At 39.8% G+C, this 18,977-nt stretch overlaps 1 protein-coding gene across 1 annotated transcript; it reads left to right on the top strand.

The window, feature by feature from the left end:
* The first annotated feature begins 16,389 nt into the window (after positions 1-16,389).
* Positions 16,390-17,313, top strand: LOC138371428 (uncharacterized). The gene is made up of 2 exons (XM_069336261.1): positions 16,390-16,399; positions 16,706-17,313. The coding sequence occupies exons 1-2, from the start codon at positions 16,390-16,392 to the stop codon at positions 17,311-17,313; spliced, it is 618 nt and encodes a 205-aa protein (XP_069192362.1).
* Positions 17,314-18,977: the final 1,664 nt, after the last annotated feature.

Here is an 18,977-nt window from a genome sequence, read left to right as displayed (position 1 = left end):
TGATTTGATAAAATGCTATGCCCAAGATTACCATCCGAGTGCCGGCGGGGAAGTGGTTCATATAGCCTCGGCTATCACTTCCTTTTGTCCGGTCGTGATGGTCAAGATGATTAAGGCGTCCCTGTACATACCAGTTGTGGGAGTATGGGTTCGAGTCACTTCTGGGGTGTGAGTTTTCAGTTATATATATATATATATATATATATGTCGTACCTAGTAGCCAGAACGCACTTCTCTGCCTACTATGCAAGGCCCAATTTGCCTAATAAGCCAAGTTTTCATGAATTAATTGTTTTTCGACGACCTAACCTACCTAACCTAACCTAACCTAACTTTTTCGGCTACCTAACTTAACCTAACCAATAAAGATAGGTTAGGTTAGGTTAGGTAGGGTTGGTTAGGTTCGGTCATATATCTACGTTAATTTTAATTCCAATAAAAAAAATTGACCTCATACATAATGATATGGGTAGCTTTATCATTTCATAAGAAAAACATTAGAGAAAATATATTAATTCAAGAAAACTTGGCTTATTAGGGAAATCGGGCCTTGCATAGTAGGCCGAGTACGACGTTCTGGCTACTAGGTACAACATATTGACCAGACCACACACTAGAAGTTGAAGGGACGACGACGTTTCGGTCCGTCCTGGACCATTCTCAAGTCGATTGTCCATTCTCACAATCGACTTGAGAATGGTCCAGGACGGACCGAAACGTCGTCGTCCCTTCAACTTCTAGTGTGTGGTCTGGTCAACATACTTCAGCCACGTTATTGTGACTCATCGCCTGCACAGGTACAACATATATATATATATATATATATATATATATATATATATATATATATATATATATATATATATATATATATATATATATATATATATATATATATATGTCGTACCTAGTAGCCAGAACGCACTTCTCAGCCTACTATGCAAGGCCCGATTTGCCTAATAAGCCAAGTTTTCCTGAATTAATATATTTTCTCAATTTTTTTTCTTATGAAATGATAAAGCTACCCATTTCATTATGTATGAGGTCAATTTTTGTTTATTGGAGTTAAAATTAACGTAGATATATGACCGAACCTAACCAACCCTACCTAACCTAACCTAACCTATCTTTATAGGTTAGGTTAGGTTAGGTAGCCGAAAAAGTTAGGTTAGGTTAGGTAGGTTAGGTAGTCGAAAAAACATTAATTCATGAAAACTTGGCTTATTAGGCAAATCGGGCCTTGCATAGTAGGCTGAGAAGTGCGTTCTGGCTACTAGGTACGACTAGGTATATATATAATATATATATATATATATATATATATATATATATATATATATATATATATATATATATATATATATATATATATATATATATATATATATATATATATATATATTTTCTCCTTAACGTTAAAACACTTGTGTGTTTTTGGCCATATTTTAAACTGTATTTGGTTCTATGTATATATATACATCAAAACCATCTCGTATTTGGTATGCATTCTTCACACTGAAGTGGTTTCGAGGATCAATGTCCGGCGCGCTAGTTGACGAGTATTAAAAATTATCTAACCACCTTGTTAGCGGAATGATAATTTTTTGTCCACTCGGTTCATTAGCATAATGTATACATGGGTACCTGGAGATAACATATATGGTATAATCATGGGAGAACATATAGCATATACATATAGCAAGTAGCATATACATATCTGAGATCATGTGGAGAGGGGGAGGGGAACCTGCTGCATGGGTAGCAGCTTCTCCTCCATATCAACGTGTAGTCGGTATAATCATGGCCAGGTAGTATTGATATACCTGGTATGACAAAAACAATTAATAATTTGTTTGTTTGTTTAGTTGAGTGGCCGGCCCTGGTGTTTTATCTCCACCTCGCTGGGACCAGTTGTTTGTTTTTTGTGCTTTTTTGTTTGCTTTTGTCTTGCGGATTTGTTAATTAAGGTTAGTTTGTGTTTTTGTTAATTAAGGTTAGTTTGTGTTTTGGGTTTGAGCGTGTTTTTATGTGTTTAAGATGTTTGCTGTGTGTATGTGTGTTTTTATGTGTTTAAGATGTTTGCTGTGTGTATGTGTGTTTTTATGTGTTTAAGATGTTTGCTGTGTGTATGTGTGTTTTTATGTGTTTAAGATGTTTGCTGTGTGTATGTGTGTTTTTATGTGTTTAAGATGTTTGCTGTGTGTATGTGTATAGATAAAATAAACTCCCAGTGAAATCACACTAAAAAAAACCACACATGTATAAACACTCAGTGTTGTCGTGAAGATACGGGTGTGGAACAGGTGTGGTACTTGTCTCGAGAAAGTTGTAAATACAGCCCATTGTCTTCATTAGCCACAACGTACAAAATACAGAGTACTAACCTGACCAGAAACGTACAAACCCAAGCAACCCACCTAACCTAACCTAACCCAAACAACCTATTCATAGAAAATGTGGATCTTTGAGAGCCGCTACTTTCCTTAGCACACCGTATTTTGAACGCTGGGAATATATATATACCGTAGGAAAGGAGACGTAGTTGGGCGGGAAGAGAAGGGAACTATCAGGTTATCTTGAGGTTATCTTGAGATGATTTCGGGGCTTTAGTGTCCCCGCGGCCCGGTCCTCGACCAGGCCTCCACCCCCAGGAAGCAGCCCGTGACAGCTGACTAACTCCCAGGTACCTATTTACTGCTAGGTAACAGGGGCATTCAGAGTGAAAGAAACTTTGCCCATTTGTTTCTGCCTCGTGCGGGAATCGAACCCGCGCCACAGAATTACGAATCCTGCGCGCTATCCACCAGGCTACGAGGCCTCAAATGTGTTTGAGGGAGGAATCAGGGAGGAAAGCGCCAAACCATTACGACATATAGCTCTTGGAAGGGGTCAGGATAAGGATTTGGGATGGGACGGTGGGAAGGGAATGGTGCTCAACCACTTGGACGGTCGGGGATTGAACGCCAACCTGCATGAAGCGAGACCGTCGCTCTATCGTCCAGTCCAAGCAATGAGTGGGATTAATCTCATTCTCCAGAGTTCAAACCCCTTCCATTGCCGCAATATTTTCCAGATTTTTTGAGAGTTTTGAATTAGATTTTGAACCTCGAAGCGTCGGTTTTTTTTATTTCGATGCGAAAAGATGCCTTTTGACTATAATTAATTATTGATGGATATTGCTAATAATTAGATACTAATTAACTGCATATAATTTGGAAAAAAGATTTATGGATTATGACTACTAATCACGAAAGGTAAATGATTATAGTATTAGTAGTAGTAGTAGTAGTAGTAGTAGTAGTAGTAGTAGTAGTCGTAGTAGTAGTCGTAGTAGTAGTAGTAGGCATCCATCAGTCTCAGGAGACTATGGAGTTGCACTCTGATTATCTGTCTGGAGTGACCTCTCCAGGGTAGGTTGATACGGGGGAGAAGCTGTTACCCATGCAGCAGATCCCCCCTCTCCACATGATATATAGTAATATAGTAGGCATCCATCAGTCTCAGGAGACTATGTAATTCCGCTCCGGTTGTCGGTCTGGAGTGACCTCTCCAGGGCGCAAAGCCTGGGTGGGTTGATACTTATAAATTATTATAAGTAATCATTACATTTGTACCAATATGATCTAATTCGTGTGATTTAGGTTCGCCTTCATTAATGTTGAAAATATGTGTGAATTAACCAACCTATTCCCCAATTGGACCTTTTGCAATTATTAGGGGCAAGTTAACTATTTGAAATTGTTGCAAAAAAAAACTAAAGTTTTGTACTATTTGTACACAAAAGCATCATAACAAAAGCTACAACAGCCTAACCTTTAACCGACACCAAATCCTTAACCCTATAAAAAGCCAAACGTTAAAAAAGTGGATATTTTTCTAGTTTAACAGTTCATATGTTGAATATTTCGTCCATAATAGATAAAAGGTACTTTCCTTTTTTTATGAATCGATTGAAACAGATGCCTGTTACTTTTATAACTATAATGAATTTAGATAATAATTGAAAATATAGATAATAACTGAAAATTATAATTGGAGGCCGAATGGTAGTTACATAAGAGTTTGTTCCAGCTGCTAAACAACCTAAACTCTGTCAATAGAACAATTCACACTAATTGCGTCATGATGTGATTGAATGTGAAACAAAATAGTCAAGAATCTAAACGTTTTTTAACAAATACTCATTTCTTGAGTATTTGATGTACTGCCAGAAATCTCAGACAGGTATCACAAGTTTACTTACTTTAAGGTAAGTAAACTTATATGAACGCGAGTGTGAACATCTAGTCACATCTCACTGGATGGATGTGTAGTGAATATTAGGTAATTTTAAATTATATTTAAGTAGCTTACCATATATGTAAATTACTTAAGTTTGGTTAGACTTTGTTATGGGTGCAGTTATTGGACCTATCATGGTATTAAGAGACAATTATTCGTATATTAAATTATGTAACTGTAACTTGCTTAGCTAAACTAATTGTGGGGTTCAGTCCCTGAGCCCATTATGTGCCTCTGTAACCCTCTCCACTATTGCTCACGGGTTGATACGGGGGGTATGGGGTCATCTACCGCGCACAGGATGGGTATGGGGTCCACTACCACCCCACAGGATGGGTATGGGGTCCACTACCACCCCACAGGATGGGTATGGGTTCCACTACCGCCCACAGGATGGGTATGGGGTCCACTACCACCCACATGATGGGTATGGGGTCCACTACCACCCACAGGATGGGTATGGGGTCCACTACCACCCACAGGATGGGTATGGGGTCCACTACCGCCCACAGGATGGGTATGGGGTCCACTACCGCCCACAGGATGGGTATGGGGTCCACTACCACCCGCAGGATGGGTATGGGGTCCACTACCACCCACAGGATGGGTATGGGGTCCACTACCGCCCACAGGATGGGTATGGGGGTCCACTACCGCCCACAGGATGGGTATGGGGTCCACTACCGCCCACAGGATGGGTATGGGGTCCACTACCCCCCACAGGATGGGTATGGGGTCCACTACCGCCCACAGGATGGGTATGGGGTCCACTACCGCCCACAGGATGGGTATGGGGTCCACTACCGCCCACAGGATGGGTATGGGGTCCACTACCACCCACGGGATGGGTATGGGGTCCACTACCGCCCACAAGACGGGTATGGGGTCCACTACCGCCCACAAGATGGGTATGAGGTCCTCTACCACCCACAGGATGGGTATGGGGTCCACTACCGCCCACAGGATGGGTATGGGGTCCACTACCACCCACAAGATGGGTATGAGGTCCTCTACCACCCACAGGATGGGTATGGGGTCCACTACCGCCCACAGGATGGGTATGGGGTCCACTACCGCCCACAAGATGGATATGAGGTCCTCTACCACCCACAGGATGGGTATGGGGTCCACTACTACCCACGGGATGGGTATGGGTCCACTACCGCCCACAGGATGGGTATGGGGTCCACTACCACCCACAGGATGGGTATGGGGTCCACTACCACCCACAGGATGGGTATGGGTCCACTACCGCCCACAGGATGGGTATGGGGTCCACTACCACCCACAGGATGGGTATGGGGTCCACTACCACCCACAGGATGGGTATGGGGTCCACTACCACCCACAGGATGGATATGAGGTCCTCTACCACCCACAGGATGGGTATGGGGTCCACTACCACCCACGGGATGGGTATGGGTCCACTACCACCCACAGGATGGGTATGGGGTCCACTACCACCCACAGTATGGGTATGGGGTCCACTACCACCCACAGGATGGGTATGGGGTCCACTACCACACACAGGATGGGTATGGGGTCCACTACCGCCCACAGGATAGGTATGGGGTCCACTATAAATTAAATAACCGTTACGTGGCAGGTCTGTTGATGCCCACACAAAGGACTCAAGAAAAATTGCACAAATATTTCAATAGAGCCCCTCAATAGGTCTGCTATTAGTCACAATGGTAACCTGAAAGTATTTGGGAGAACTAATAATAGTTACATGGGAGTGGTTTTGGTACTCACATGGGAGGTATATTGGTATTCACGTGGGAGATCTGTTGCTATTAACATGTGAGATCAATTGGTATCACATGAGAGGTCTATTTATACTCACTATTTGTCTATTAGAATTAGCACCTGCATATTTTATGAGGTGAATGAGCTCCTATAATACCATCATGGGAGGTATATTTCACTCCCATGGGAGCCCTTATGGCAGCCAGATATGAGAACCCAACCATAATCATATTCTCAAACATTTACCACATAAATCCTGAAGGTTTCCATGTGGAAGCCCCATATATATAGCTACGAAGATATTCGCAAAGGTTCCGAAGCCTGGGCGTCCAGCATGGATAGAGCCGAAGCTGGACATGGAAGGGGTGGATAGGGGGGATGGGGTGGTGGGAGCGGAAGTACGATACCATCGGCTAAGCAAGCATCCCCTTGGCGAGCTATCAGCTTGCAGCACCCGGGGCCAGGCCGGACAGAAGCCCCCGACACAACACATCAAAGAGCCCCGCTATAATCTTGGTCTGCTGCGCCCCTCTTCACCCTTTGGCAGACTTATGGGGCTTCGTCTGCTGCTGCTGCTGCTGGTCTTCGTGGTCTTGTGCTCCTGCTGCTGTTCCTGTTGGCGGTGCTGTGCTCCAGGTGCTGTTACTCTTGATACTAATCGTGCTGAGCTAATTTCGTTTATGGTTCCTGGAATTTCTATTCACTGATGTCCTATTTCGTCTGCTGTCCATTGGTGTAATGGTCTCTACAAATGTCTTTATATGGTCCTAGCAACTCTCCTTTGTCCATCTAACCCTTTCCTTCTTTCCTATTCCTCTAACCAATTCCATTCCTTCTTATACCTTCCGTCTACTGCTGCGTCCATCCTTACAGCCCCTTCCTGTTATTTGCCTCCCTCCCAGACTACCATCCTCTTCCTCCCTCCCTCCCTTAACGTTACGTTCCTTCTACTATTCCATTTAGCTTCATCCATCCTTTTCTCTCTCTCTCTCCCATATATCCTATTCCGTCACTTACTCTCCTACTTCCTTAATATTCCTTTTCCCCCTCATTCGTAATTTGGAGTTTTAAATTGCGAATTTTTATTCCGAAAATATGCAAATTACTGAAAAATGCGATTGGTTAGATTTTTGCCCAAACTGACCTGCAGTTCTCAAAATACGATGCCACTCGGAAATATGACCCTTGAGCGTTATTTCTGAACGGAATTCAGGGGTGAGTGAGCATGGTACCAGGGCCTGTGGAAGACTTCAACTCCCAAGAGCGATACTTGAAAACATTCGACGGAAAAAAGATATATAATTCTTGTATTGTTTCTTCCAATTTTTCAAGCTTTTTCGTATTGATATCTTTTCCTCTTCTTCCCCATTTTTTCCTTATTTCTTATCTATTTTTTTTTACCTGATTCTCTTATTTTTACCCTTCTTGAATTGTATATAAAATAAATACAATTAAGACATCAATAAAAAAATGAGTCTTTGAAAGCTCTGAACTGATTTTCTAAACTGGTAAAAAATTTTCATTCAACAGATGTATAAGTTTGTTTGCTGTTTTCACTGTCTAAAGCTTCGAAGGATTTTTTGGTCACTGCATTTGCTAGAATCACTTGACAGTCCATCAATTTTGTCCTAGTTTTTACTTTTGTCTTAATACTGTCTCTTAATTGGCTTAATACTGTCACTAAATTATTTTAAGTGTTATTTTTGTCTTTGTAATAATAGTTTGTCTATACACACTTTTGTGTAGATATATACTTTTGCCTTAAGTATTTACTTTTTCAAAGTACTTACTTTTATGTAAATATTTGCTTTTGTCTAAGTTACAGAGCCTAAATATTTCATCCTTGATACATTTCATTCTTGAAATTTTATGTGCATTAATATCATCTAATTTAAAATCAGTCAATATTTTGTTTTTTTTTTATGAATTTTAAAACTATTTATGTCCTTGTTGAAGTGAGAAGTTGTAATTAAGTGAAGTAAGATGTTTTTTCGTCCTAAAACTGCATCTATAAATTTTATTTAAAAAAATGCCAACTACAAACTGCATTATACACATGCAGGCGATGAGTCACAATAACGTGGCTGAAGTATGTTGACCAGACCACACACTAGAAATTGAAGGGACGACGACGTTTCGGTCCGTCCTGGACCATTCTCAAGTTGATTCAAGTCTCAAGTCTGCATTATACACTCTTGGCAATGCACACTACACAATAGACAATGCACATTGCACACTGTACAATGCAAGTTATAATCTAAACTACGTGGCCTCCAGCCACACAGAAAAACAGAATATTGCTCAAAAGAAACATGTATTCCAATTCAGACGAGGAGTCACAATAACGTGGCTGAAATGTGTTGACCAGACCACACACTAGAAAGTGAAGGTACGACGACGTTTCTGTCCGTCCTGGACCATTCTCAAGTCGATTGAGAATAGTCCAGGACGGACCGAAACGTCGTCGTCCCTTCACTTTCTAGTGTGTGGTCTGGTCAACACGTATTCCAAACATTGCTACCAACACCATCAGCATAAATAGTAACAACGACATCAATAATATCAAGACTGGTGGAACATCAATGGCATCAATCAGGAAGTAACTGTTGACAACACGTAATTCTCTCATATTTGTCTCTGATTGGTAATTACGTTTGCATCACAAAACTTGTCCTCGGAAAATCTAATAACAGAAATGCATCGTAATGGAAATGCCGATGAAATGAAAATAATGAAAATGAGTCGTAAGAACTATGCCCAAAGTGGCAACTACGAAGGCCTAGCCAAAGTGGTAATCACAAAGACCCAGCCAAAGTGGCATAAGCCATTATGGCCCCATGCCCGGGATATCATTTCCCTCTCCCAGGTCAACCAATCCTCCAAATAGAACGTCGCATTTTGACGTATACTCTACATTGTCGACCAAAAATTGTCGTACCAAGAAAATGGTAGCGACTCGCGAAATTGACATTCTGTCCCGTTTTCTGTTTTGGGTCCTCTGGTAGGATAGGATGAGGGCACTTTAGTACGACAGTTTCATGACGTTGGGAAATCTTATGAGGACGGACTACACAGGTACAGAACTATGCAGTCGTGATGGTTGTTCACAACATTGGCTGAGTATTAACTCAGTATAGTTGTTGTCGTTGTTGTTTTAGATTTAGTTACTCAGAACGAAGTGTCCATGTAGCACGGGCTATGGTGAGCCCGTAACTCTGGGAAGCGAGCTGCATTTATCTCTTCGCGGAGTCGGTGGCGTAGTGGAAAGCTCGTCTGAATCCTGGTTCTAGGGCGGGGACTCGGTTCCCAGCAGACGGGAAGGAAACGATCAGAAGAAAGCTAAACCAATAGACTAGATAGCACTTGGGAGGGATTAGGATAAGGATTTGGAATGGGGCGGGGCAGGGAAGGAATGGTGCCCAACCACTTGGACGGTCAGGGATTTGAACGCCGACCTGTTGTGTTAGTTGATTCTTCAGAGGTTGTATGGCGTTTCACCTTTCGTCATTAAAAGAAAGGTGAGACGCCATGCAACCTGTGAAGAGTCAACTAACACAACACTTGTACCTCCTATTACACTGTTTTACAGGAACTTCTTTTCGACGGCTCATAAAACGGAGGAAAGTGTCCTGAAATTTATTATTAATAGGAACGTTATCCCCAAAGACACAAATCAGAAGATATAATTAACAATTTACTACAAAAACAAGATGACGGCCAACCTAATAATGAAGAAATCCCCAGACACAAAACAGAACGCCTTGAAAGAAACCAACGTCGTCTATTTCTTCACAGTGCCCACTTGGGAACTGTCAGCCCTAAAGATCTCAGTTTATAGGCAAAACAACAACGTCTCTAGGCGATTAACAATGCACAAACAACAGGGCTCCATCAAGGAGCATATAATCTCCTCACACAATAAGACCATCAACAAAGAAACCTTAACAAGTAGCACAGAAATTATCGACAGACACAACGACAACAGGAGACTCGACATCAGCGAGGGACTACACATCAAAAAGTCAAAACCAACAATCAACAGCCAATTAACACATAATTACATTCTACCCACTTCAAGACCCTGAACCAACACAGAAACAAGAAGATAAAACACACCATTGATTCACTTGCTCATCTCAATCATGTCCTTTATCACCTCACCCTAAGCAAATATAAACATTGACAGATTATGTAAAATTGTCTTTGAAAATTTAAGAAGTGTCTTGAGAAACGCTTCTAGGCGTCAGACGATAAATAAGGTAAGAAAAATAATTTTAGAGAGTTAATTTTTCAACTACCCTTGACAGTGAAGAAAAATATAAGAAATATTGAGAAGATTCGTGTTAGAATCATAAATCTTACCCTTTCGGTCATATTCAACAACACATGTTTACAAGAAAGAAGACAGTATATATATATATATATATATATATATATATATATATATATATATATATATATATATATATATATATATATATATATATATATATATATATATATATATATTTTAAAATATAAAATCTTCCCATATATGTGTAACTGTGGTTGAAAATATGATACTCAAACCCCACATCATAAATTGAAGAAACGACAACGTTTTGGTCTGTTCTGGACCATTGCCAAATCGTGAACGCAGATAGTCAGATAGATAGTAGACAGATAGATACCTTATCGTGATCTATCCAATAATGATATTGCTGTTAGCATAAACATTTATGAAATTACATTAAATATTTATATAAAAATATAATTTGCTAAAGGGAGTGACTGTTGAATGTAATTTCACAAAGTATTTCGTAATTTGATTTAAAATAATTACTTCTAATCTTAAAAATACCATTATTTTTTCTCTGCATTTATATTGCTGTTTGTTATATATGTTTATTTGGAAAATTATTTTACAGAAGGTTAAATGATTACGTGATATGCGACGAATATGTTTATATATATTCGTGTATATATAATGTATATATAATTATATATAAAATAATTATATATAATATATATACAAAAGAATGGGGGTGGTAGGAGAAGATAATATTAGTGTTCAGTGAGAAACCACAAGGTCTCCTCTGAATACTTTTTATTTTCTTCTCCGAGGCCATGGGTCCCCACATTGGCACCAGAGGTGGTACCCTCACAAAATTTATTATATATATATATTATATATATAATATTTATATATATAATGTATATACATATATATATATAATGTATATAGAAGGGGTACCACCTCTGGTGCAAATGTAGGGACCCATAGCCTCGGAGAAGAAAATAAAGAGTACTCAGAGAAGACCTTGTGGATCCTCACTGAACACTTTGATATTTTCTTCTCCTACCACCCCTATTCTTTTGTTAAGTGTGTATATTTATCTAACTTTATTTGAAAATGTCATTACACAAAAAAGTTACAATATTGATTACATACAGGGTACAAGGCATACAATGTATATATATATATATATATATATATATATATATATATATATATATATATATATATATATATATATATATATATATATATATGTCGTACCTAGTAGCCAGAACGCACTTCTCAGCCTACTATGCAAGGCCAAATTTGTCTAATAAGCCAAGTTTTCATGAATTAATTGTTTTTCGACTACCTAACCTACCTAACCTAACCTAACCTAACTTTTTAGGCTACCTAACCTAACCTATAGAGATAGGTTAGGTTAGGTTAGGTAGGGTTGGTTAGGTTCGGTCATATATCTACGTTAATTTTAACTCCAATAAAAAAAATTGACCTCATACATAATAAAACGGGTAGCTTTATCATTTCTTAAGAAAAAAATTAGAGAAAATATATTAATTCAGGAAAACTTGGCTTATTAGGCAAATTTGGCCTTGCATAGTAGGCTGAGAAGTGCGTTCTGGCTACTAGGTACATATATATATATATATATATATATATATATATATATATATATATATATATATATATATATGTCGTACCTAGTAGCCAGAACTCACTTCTCAGCCTACTATTCAAGGCCCAATTTGCCTAATAAGCCAAGTTTTCCTGAATTAATATATTTACTATAATTTTTTTCTTATGAAATGATAAAGCAACCCTTTTCTCTATGTATGAGGTCAATTTTTTTGTATTGGAGTTAAAATTAACGTAGATATATGACCGAACCTAACCAACCCTACCTAACCTAACCTAACCTATATTTATAGGTAAGGTTAGGTTAGGTAGCCAAAAAAAGCTAGGTTAGGTTAGGTTAGGTAGGTTAGGTAGACGAAAAAACATTAATTCATGAAAACTTGGCTTATTAGGCAAATCGGGCCTTGAATAGTAGGCTGAGAAGTGCGTTCTGGCTATTAGGTACGACATATATATATATATATATATATATATATATATATATATATATGTCGTACCTAGTAGCCAGAACTCACTTATCAGCCTACTATGCAAGGCCCGATTTGCCTAATAAGCCAAGTTTTCCTGAAATAATATATTTTCTCTAATTTTTTTCTTATGAAATGATAAAGCTACCCATTTCATTATGTATGAGGTCAATTTTTTTTTATTGGAGTTAAAATTAACGTAGATATATGACCGAACCTAACCAACCCTACCTAACCTAACCTAACCTATCTTTATAGGTTAGGTTTGGTTAGGTAGCCGAAAAAGTTAGGTTAGGTTAGGTTAGGTAGGTTAGGTAGTCGAAAAACAATTAATTCATGAAAACTTGGCTTATTAAGCAAATAAGGCCTTGCATAGTAGGCTGAGAAGTGCGTTCTGGCTACTAGGTACGACATATATATATATATATATATATATATATATATATATATATATATATATATATATATATATATATATATATATGTGTGTGTGTGTGTGTGTGTGTGTGTGTGTGTGTGTGTGTGTGTGTGTGTGTGTGTGTGTGTGTGTGTGTGTGTGTGTGTGTGTGACAGAGTCAGACCACGGAGGAAGAATTGAAACACGAATTTCCTTAAGTACTTTCGTATTTAATAATACATCTTCAGAAGGAATTGTTTACAGGTCAAGTATTGGACATATATATAGGCAGGAGAGAGAGGTGAAGTGAGGTGAGGTACAATGACAAATTAATGGGAATTAGGTGGATACAAATATGAGCCGCACAAGAACTGCAGAAGGCCTATTGGCCCATACAATGCAGCTCCCATTTTTACCCACCAATAGATATGGATAATATATATAGATATGGATAATATATTATCTATATAATATATAATATATATCTATATAATATATAATATAGATATGGATAATATATTATCCAATTTACACATGGATAATAATAGCATAAGATAGTAAATATTTACACTGAATACAATGTCTCACTAATTCATTGTAAATATTTACTGTCCATGTAAATATTATTATCCATGTGTACACAGGTGGGACATTGTGTACAACAAGGGGACACAGGTGGAAACTGAGTACCCACATGAGCCACAGGGACGTTAGAAAGAACTTTTTCAGAGTCAGAGTAGTTAACAGGTGGAATGCATTAAGCAGTGATGTGGTGGAGGCTGACTCCATACACAGTTTCAAGTGTAGATATGATAGAGCCCAATAGGCTCAGGAACTTGTACACCTGTTGATTGACAGTTGAGAGGCGGGGATGAAGAGCCAGAGCTCAACCTCCGCAAGCACAACTAGGTGAAAACACACACACGCGCCTCAACAAACGCTCGCGCGCGCCTGCACACACAAGCAGTTCTCTACACGAGTTGACAAGAAGTTCTCGTCTATGAACCTTTTTCTCCCAAATATTTGCTTCTTTTTGTCTTCGCCTCAGCTGAGAGTGTTCTAACAGCTGTATCTCCTGATGCATCTTAACCCCCTTTGAGAAAGTTTGGAAAGGCTGGAGACACCAAACTTTAAAGGCTGTTCGTAAGAGTGGAGGAATGTCTCAGTGATAGTTCAGGATTGTTCCCTGCCTCTCTCCGCCTCCTGTCTTACCATGGGCAATGCTGCAGACACTTTAAGGACATTTTCATTCTGAAAAAATAGCATAAGATAGCATATCTATAAACAAATCCACAAGGGCCGTGACTGAGGATTCGAACCTGCGTCCAAGAGCATCCCAGACGCTGCCTTAATCCTTTATTTGATGCATTACGTTAGTGTGGTTTCTGTGTGTAATGTATACCTATGCTGTAAGAATGTCTGTCTGTTCAAAGTTGGTGGTGAGATGTTTTGAGGCTAGTCTTACCTTGTGTTGCTTTCGGGGCTTAACGTCCCCGCGGCCCGGTCGCGGGGACTTCTTATCCTCCTTGGATAAGGAGGCCCAGGCCTCCTTATCCAAGCCTTCCTTACTTCTTAGCCTTATCCAAATTTGCAGGGGAATGGTTTGGGGTACTGGACGGACATAGGCTGTCGCGGGTAGGCCTAAATTTAAATGATTTAAGGAATATTAGAAGTCACACACATCTCCATCCGCTCTCACCGATTCAGTTTTGGTTAAGTGGGAAATATATAGGTTGAGATTCACGAAGAGTCTTTCATCGTAAAATAATTATTTCCTTATACAATTCAGTAGTTTCACTTGCTTAATATTATATTATATATGAGAGGGGGGAGAGGGGAAGCGATCGAGGACTACTCCATTAACCTGCTATAATATCCTAGATGACAACCTAGATGATAACCTGCTATAATATCCTAGATGATAACCTACATGATAACCTGCTATAATATTCTATGACAACCTAGATGATAACCTGCTATAATATCCTAGATGATAACCTGCTATAATATCCTAGATGATAACCTGCTATAATATCCTAGATGATAACCTGCTATAATATCCTAGATGATAACCTGCTATAATATCCTAGATGATAACCTGCTATAATATCCTAGATGATAACCTGCTATAATATCCTAGATGACAACCTACATGATAACCTTAATTTTTGTCTTTTAATACAAGATAAATCATATTAAATACTACAATATATAAAACTAATGTTATTACTATATTAGTCGACTGCCGTTTTCATTATTAAAATAACATTTTTAATATATTTACTGAGCAGCATGACATTTATAACGCGACATATATATTTAAAAGTTTATTAATGAGTTGTACAAATCATTACAGGTGTGTCTGGAAAATAGCTATTGTATAAAGTTCAAGTTCTGTACTTGAAACATCGGCACAAATATATTTAATTGATTGTGCAAGTTTAGCAGTGTTCTTGAACATTGAACAAATCCACAAGGGCCGTGACGAGGATTCGAACCTGCGTCCGAGAGCATCCCAGACGCTGACTTAATCGACTGAGCTACGAAAATGGTTTTTTGACCATGTCGTAGCTCAGTCGTTTAAGGCAGCGTCTGGGATGCTCTTGGACGCAGGTTCGAATCCTGGTCACGGCCCTTGTGGAGTTGTTCATACGAAGATGTTAAACACATTGAACATAATCTTACTTAAGCCAACATTCGAGTCAAGGACTCTCGTTGAAGACAGAAATGTGTAACACTTAAGGTATGAGTGGATCTAGTCCACTTGATTGTTTCAAGCGTAGGTTAGACATGTATATGAGTGGGATTGGGTGGATATAAGAGGATCTGCCTCGTATGGGCCAATAGTTCTTCTGCAGTTACCGTCATTCTTATGTTCTTATACATCTCTATGCTCAAAAAACTGTAACATGTATTAATGAAGACTTCAACAATCTCTCAAGTAATGATGCATTACAGAATAAAATCATAAAACACATCTTTTTTGTGTTTTAAGTGTTAGCCAAAATTAATAAAAATAAAACTAATAAATACGATTAAAATTGTGAGAGCCAAACTGTCCTCTCGCTTAATACCAAACAATTTTAACTCCGTCGACCTTAACGTAAACAAATATTGTGGTTTAGTAAATTAAAAACACAGCAAAATTTACGCTTAACTTCAGTAGCGAACATCGACCAATATTACATAGGTGGGTTGCCTGAATTCTTATTCTCCTAGTTAGGCAAAACCACTTCAAATTTTACGGAAGACATCCCAAGACCGGACTGGCGGGAGAGGAGAGTGTGGGAAGCAGGGAGAGGAGGGAAGGTCTGGGCCGGATGGAACCTATCCGAGCGTGGTCCAGGACCCAACCCTCCGGTAAAACACAATCAATTGTCTGATGTACTGGAAAAGTAGATAGAATGTAGAGCGGAGCTTTGAGGGCGCCAGCAGCTCGCACTGACGTGGATTGGGGCCTTAAGAATGGTTATGCCTGGCTTGTCCAAGGCTTGGGACCTGGCTTGTCGTAGAAAATGGTTTGAATTGGCTTGTCGTCGTCTGGGCTCAGGATAGGTAGGCTCAGTTTGACTTGTTGCAGGATGGGGCAAGGTTAGCCTGGCTTGTCGGAGGCTGAAGCACACTCAGTGTTACTATCATTAATTGGGCTGAGTGGCTTGTAGTCTGCGACAGGATCAATGTGGCTTTTCATTGGTCGGAGCCGGCTTAATATGGGGGTCTTCGGGCTTCATTGAACTGCCGACAACAACGGCTGTTTCGATAGCGTCGAGCAACCGATATATAAGTACAATAGGAAGGAGGTTTGATGGTCTGAAAATAGGGAGGTCTGAAAACAACATGAGAGGTGGAATAATAGGACCCTTGAGGGGGTCCAGATACGACGGAGTTCTCTTACAGGTCTGAAAGTGGCCCCAGTTCCCATACATGGTCTGAAAGTGGCCCCAGTTCCCATACATGGTCTGAAAGTGGCCCCAGTTCCCATACATGGTCTGAAAGTGGCCCCAGTTCCCATACATGGTCTGAAAGTGGCCCCAGTTCCCATACATGGTCTGAAAGTGGCCCCAGTTCCCATACATGGTCTGAAAGTGGCCCCAGTTCATATACATGGTCTGAAAGTGGCCCCAGTTCATATACATGGTCTGAAAGTGGCCCCAGTTCATATACATGGTCTGAAAGTGGCCCCAGTTCCCATACATGGTCTGAAAGTGGCCCCAGTTCATATACATGGTCTGAAAGTGGCCCCAGTTCATATACATGGTCTGAAAGTGGCCCCAGTTCATATACATGGTCTGAAAGTGGCCCCAGTTCCCATACATGGTCTGAAAGTGGCCCCAGTTCCCATACATGGTCTGAAAGTGGCCCCAGTTCCCATACATGGTCTGAAAGTGGCCCCAGTTCCCATACATGGTCTGAAAGTGGCCCCAGTTCCCATACATGGTCTGAAAGTGGCCCCAGTTCCCATACATGGTCTGAAAGTGGCCCCAGTTCCCATACATGGGGACTAATGTCTCTAGAGCTGACTAGTCTCCATATATGTGGGTCTAACCAATACCTGATATGGTCCGAAGGTATTTACATACATGTATATATTTTACGATAGCTTAATGTGGTGTTCTAAAGCTTTATATGATATCCTAAAGCTTAATGTGCTGTACTGAAGTTTAATACTGTGCCCTAGAGCTTATTGTGAAATCCTAAATTTTTTGTGATATCCTGAAGCTTATTGTGATATCCTAAAGCTTATTGAGGTATAAGGCACAAAAATCACAATAGCGTGATGCATCAAATGAACAAATCCACAAGGGCCGTGATGAGGGTTCGAACCTACGTCAGGGATGATCCCAGACACGCCTCCGGTCTGTGCTTCGGAGAAGCTGTGGACCTGAGGCCAGTAGCACTTATTCATATTCTTTATCTTAACCACAATCTTTATACCTAACCACATTAGCCTACGGATATCTCTCCTGTAATCCGGTTGGAATCAAAGTTTCTATTTGTTCTCAGTAAATGTTTAAATCTCAGAGATCATATGTACTTTTTAAATGAATTAGACGTGAGAAGAGAAGTAACTCAAGCTCCTGCTTAAAGCTGGAAGCTATCTTTGTTCTAGGGAGGAAAACTCAGGGGAAACAGAGAGAAAACTCATGAACCTGCTACAATGAAGGCCCGGTTGCTCGAGTGTCTGGGTGCCTGTGGAGTAATGTTTATACTCGTGTCCTTCTGCGGGAGGAAATCGACGGGGGTCGAGGCGCCCCGGAGCACTCATACGACTCGACTCTAGGTCCGCTGGGAAATCACACATGGTCGTCAGAATATTCCTAAGGTCGCCGCTACACAGAATTTGCCTGTCCATAGGCGACACAGTCACCCCACATCCACCCTTACCTCCAGCCACTCATTCACTCACTCACACACTCTCACTCACTCACAATACACTCACACACACTCTCTCTTTACTCGCTCGCTCTATATAATTTAGAGACAGCGCTCTCGGAACATAGTTTACCGACTTATAGTTATGTTAAGTTAGATTTGATCAAATTTCTATGTTAGTTTTGATTACAATAACATTAAATTGCAATCATGTTTATTCAATGAAAATTTTTCATTTCTTAAGAAAACATTTGTGAGAATTTAATATTTCGCGAATATTTGTTGTATTATTGGCTTGAATAAACAATCTAAATTTGGCTTGTTAGACCCCACTGCAAGTGCTGTGAGTGAAGAAGCTGTGGAAGCCACCTCCAGCCTCAACTTTAGGGACAATTAAACTATTTTAAATCTTAAAATAGTTTAGCTATAACGCAGCAAGAACAAACGTAAATAAACACAACTAATAAGGTAAGGAATTACGAAAAAATATAACAAGATAATTTATTATAATTTATTTTTCTATAAATATAAAAATATAATTTATTAAAAGATGTAAAATTAAGCCTTTATTTTACAGTTTGTTCCTCGCAGTGTTGAAGTGTGATGACTTCTCGATTAGGAATCCAACAGCACATCTTCTGATGTTGCTCCCAGCTATCTTGAGATGATCTTGAGATGATTTCGGGGCTTTTAGTGTCCCCGCGGCCCGGTCCTCGACCAGGCCTCCACCCCCAGGAAGCTGCCCGTGACAGCTGACTAACACCGAGGTACCTATTTTACTGCTAGGTAACAGGGG

The sequence above is a fragment of the Procambarus clarkii genome, chromosome 4, assembly GCF_040958095.1.
Source record: "Procambarus clarkii isolate CNS0578487 chromosome 4, FALCON_Pclarkii_2.0, whole genome shotgun sequence".
Classification (NCBI taxonomy): Eukaryota; Metazoa; Arthropoda; class Malacostraca; order Decapoda; family Cambaridae; genus Procambarus; species Procambarus clarkii.
This window is presented reverse-complemented; position numbering and strand designations above follow the sequence as displayed.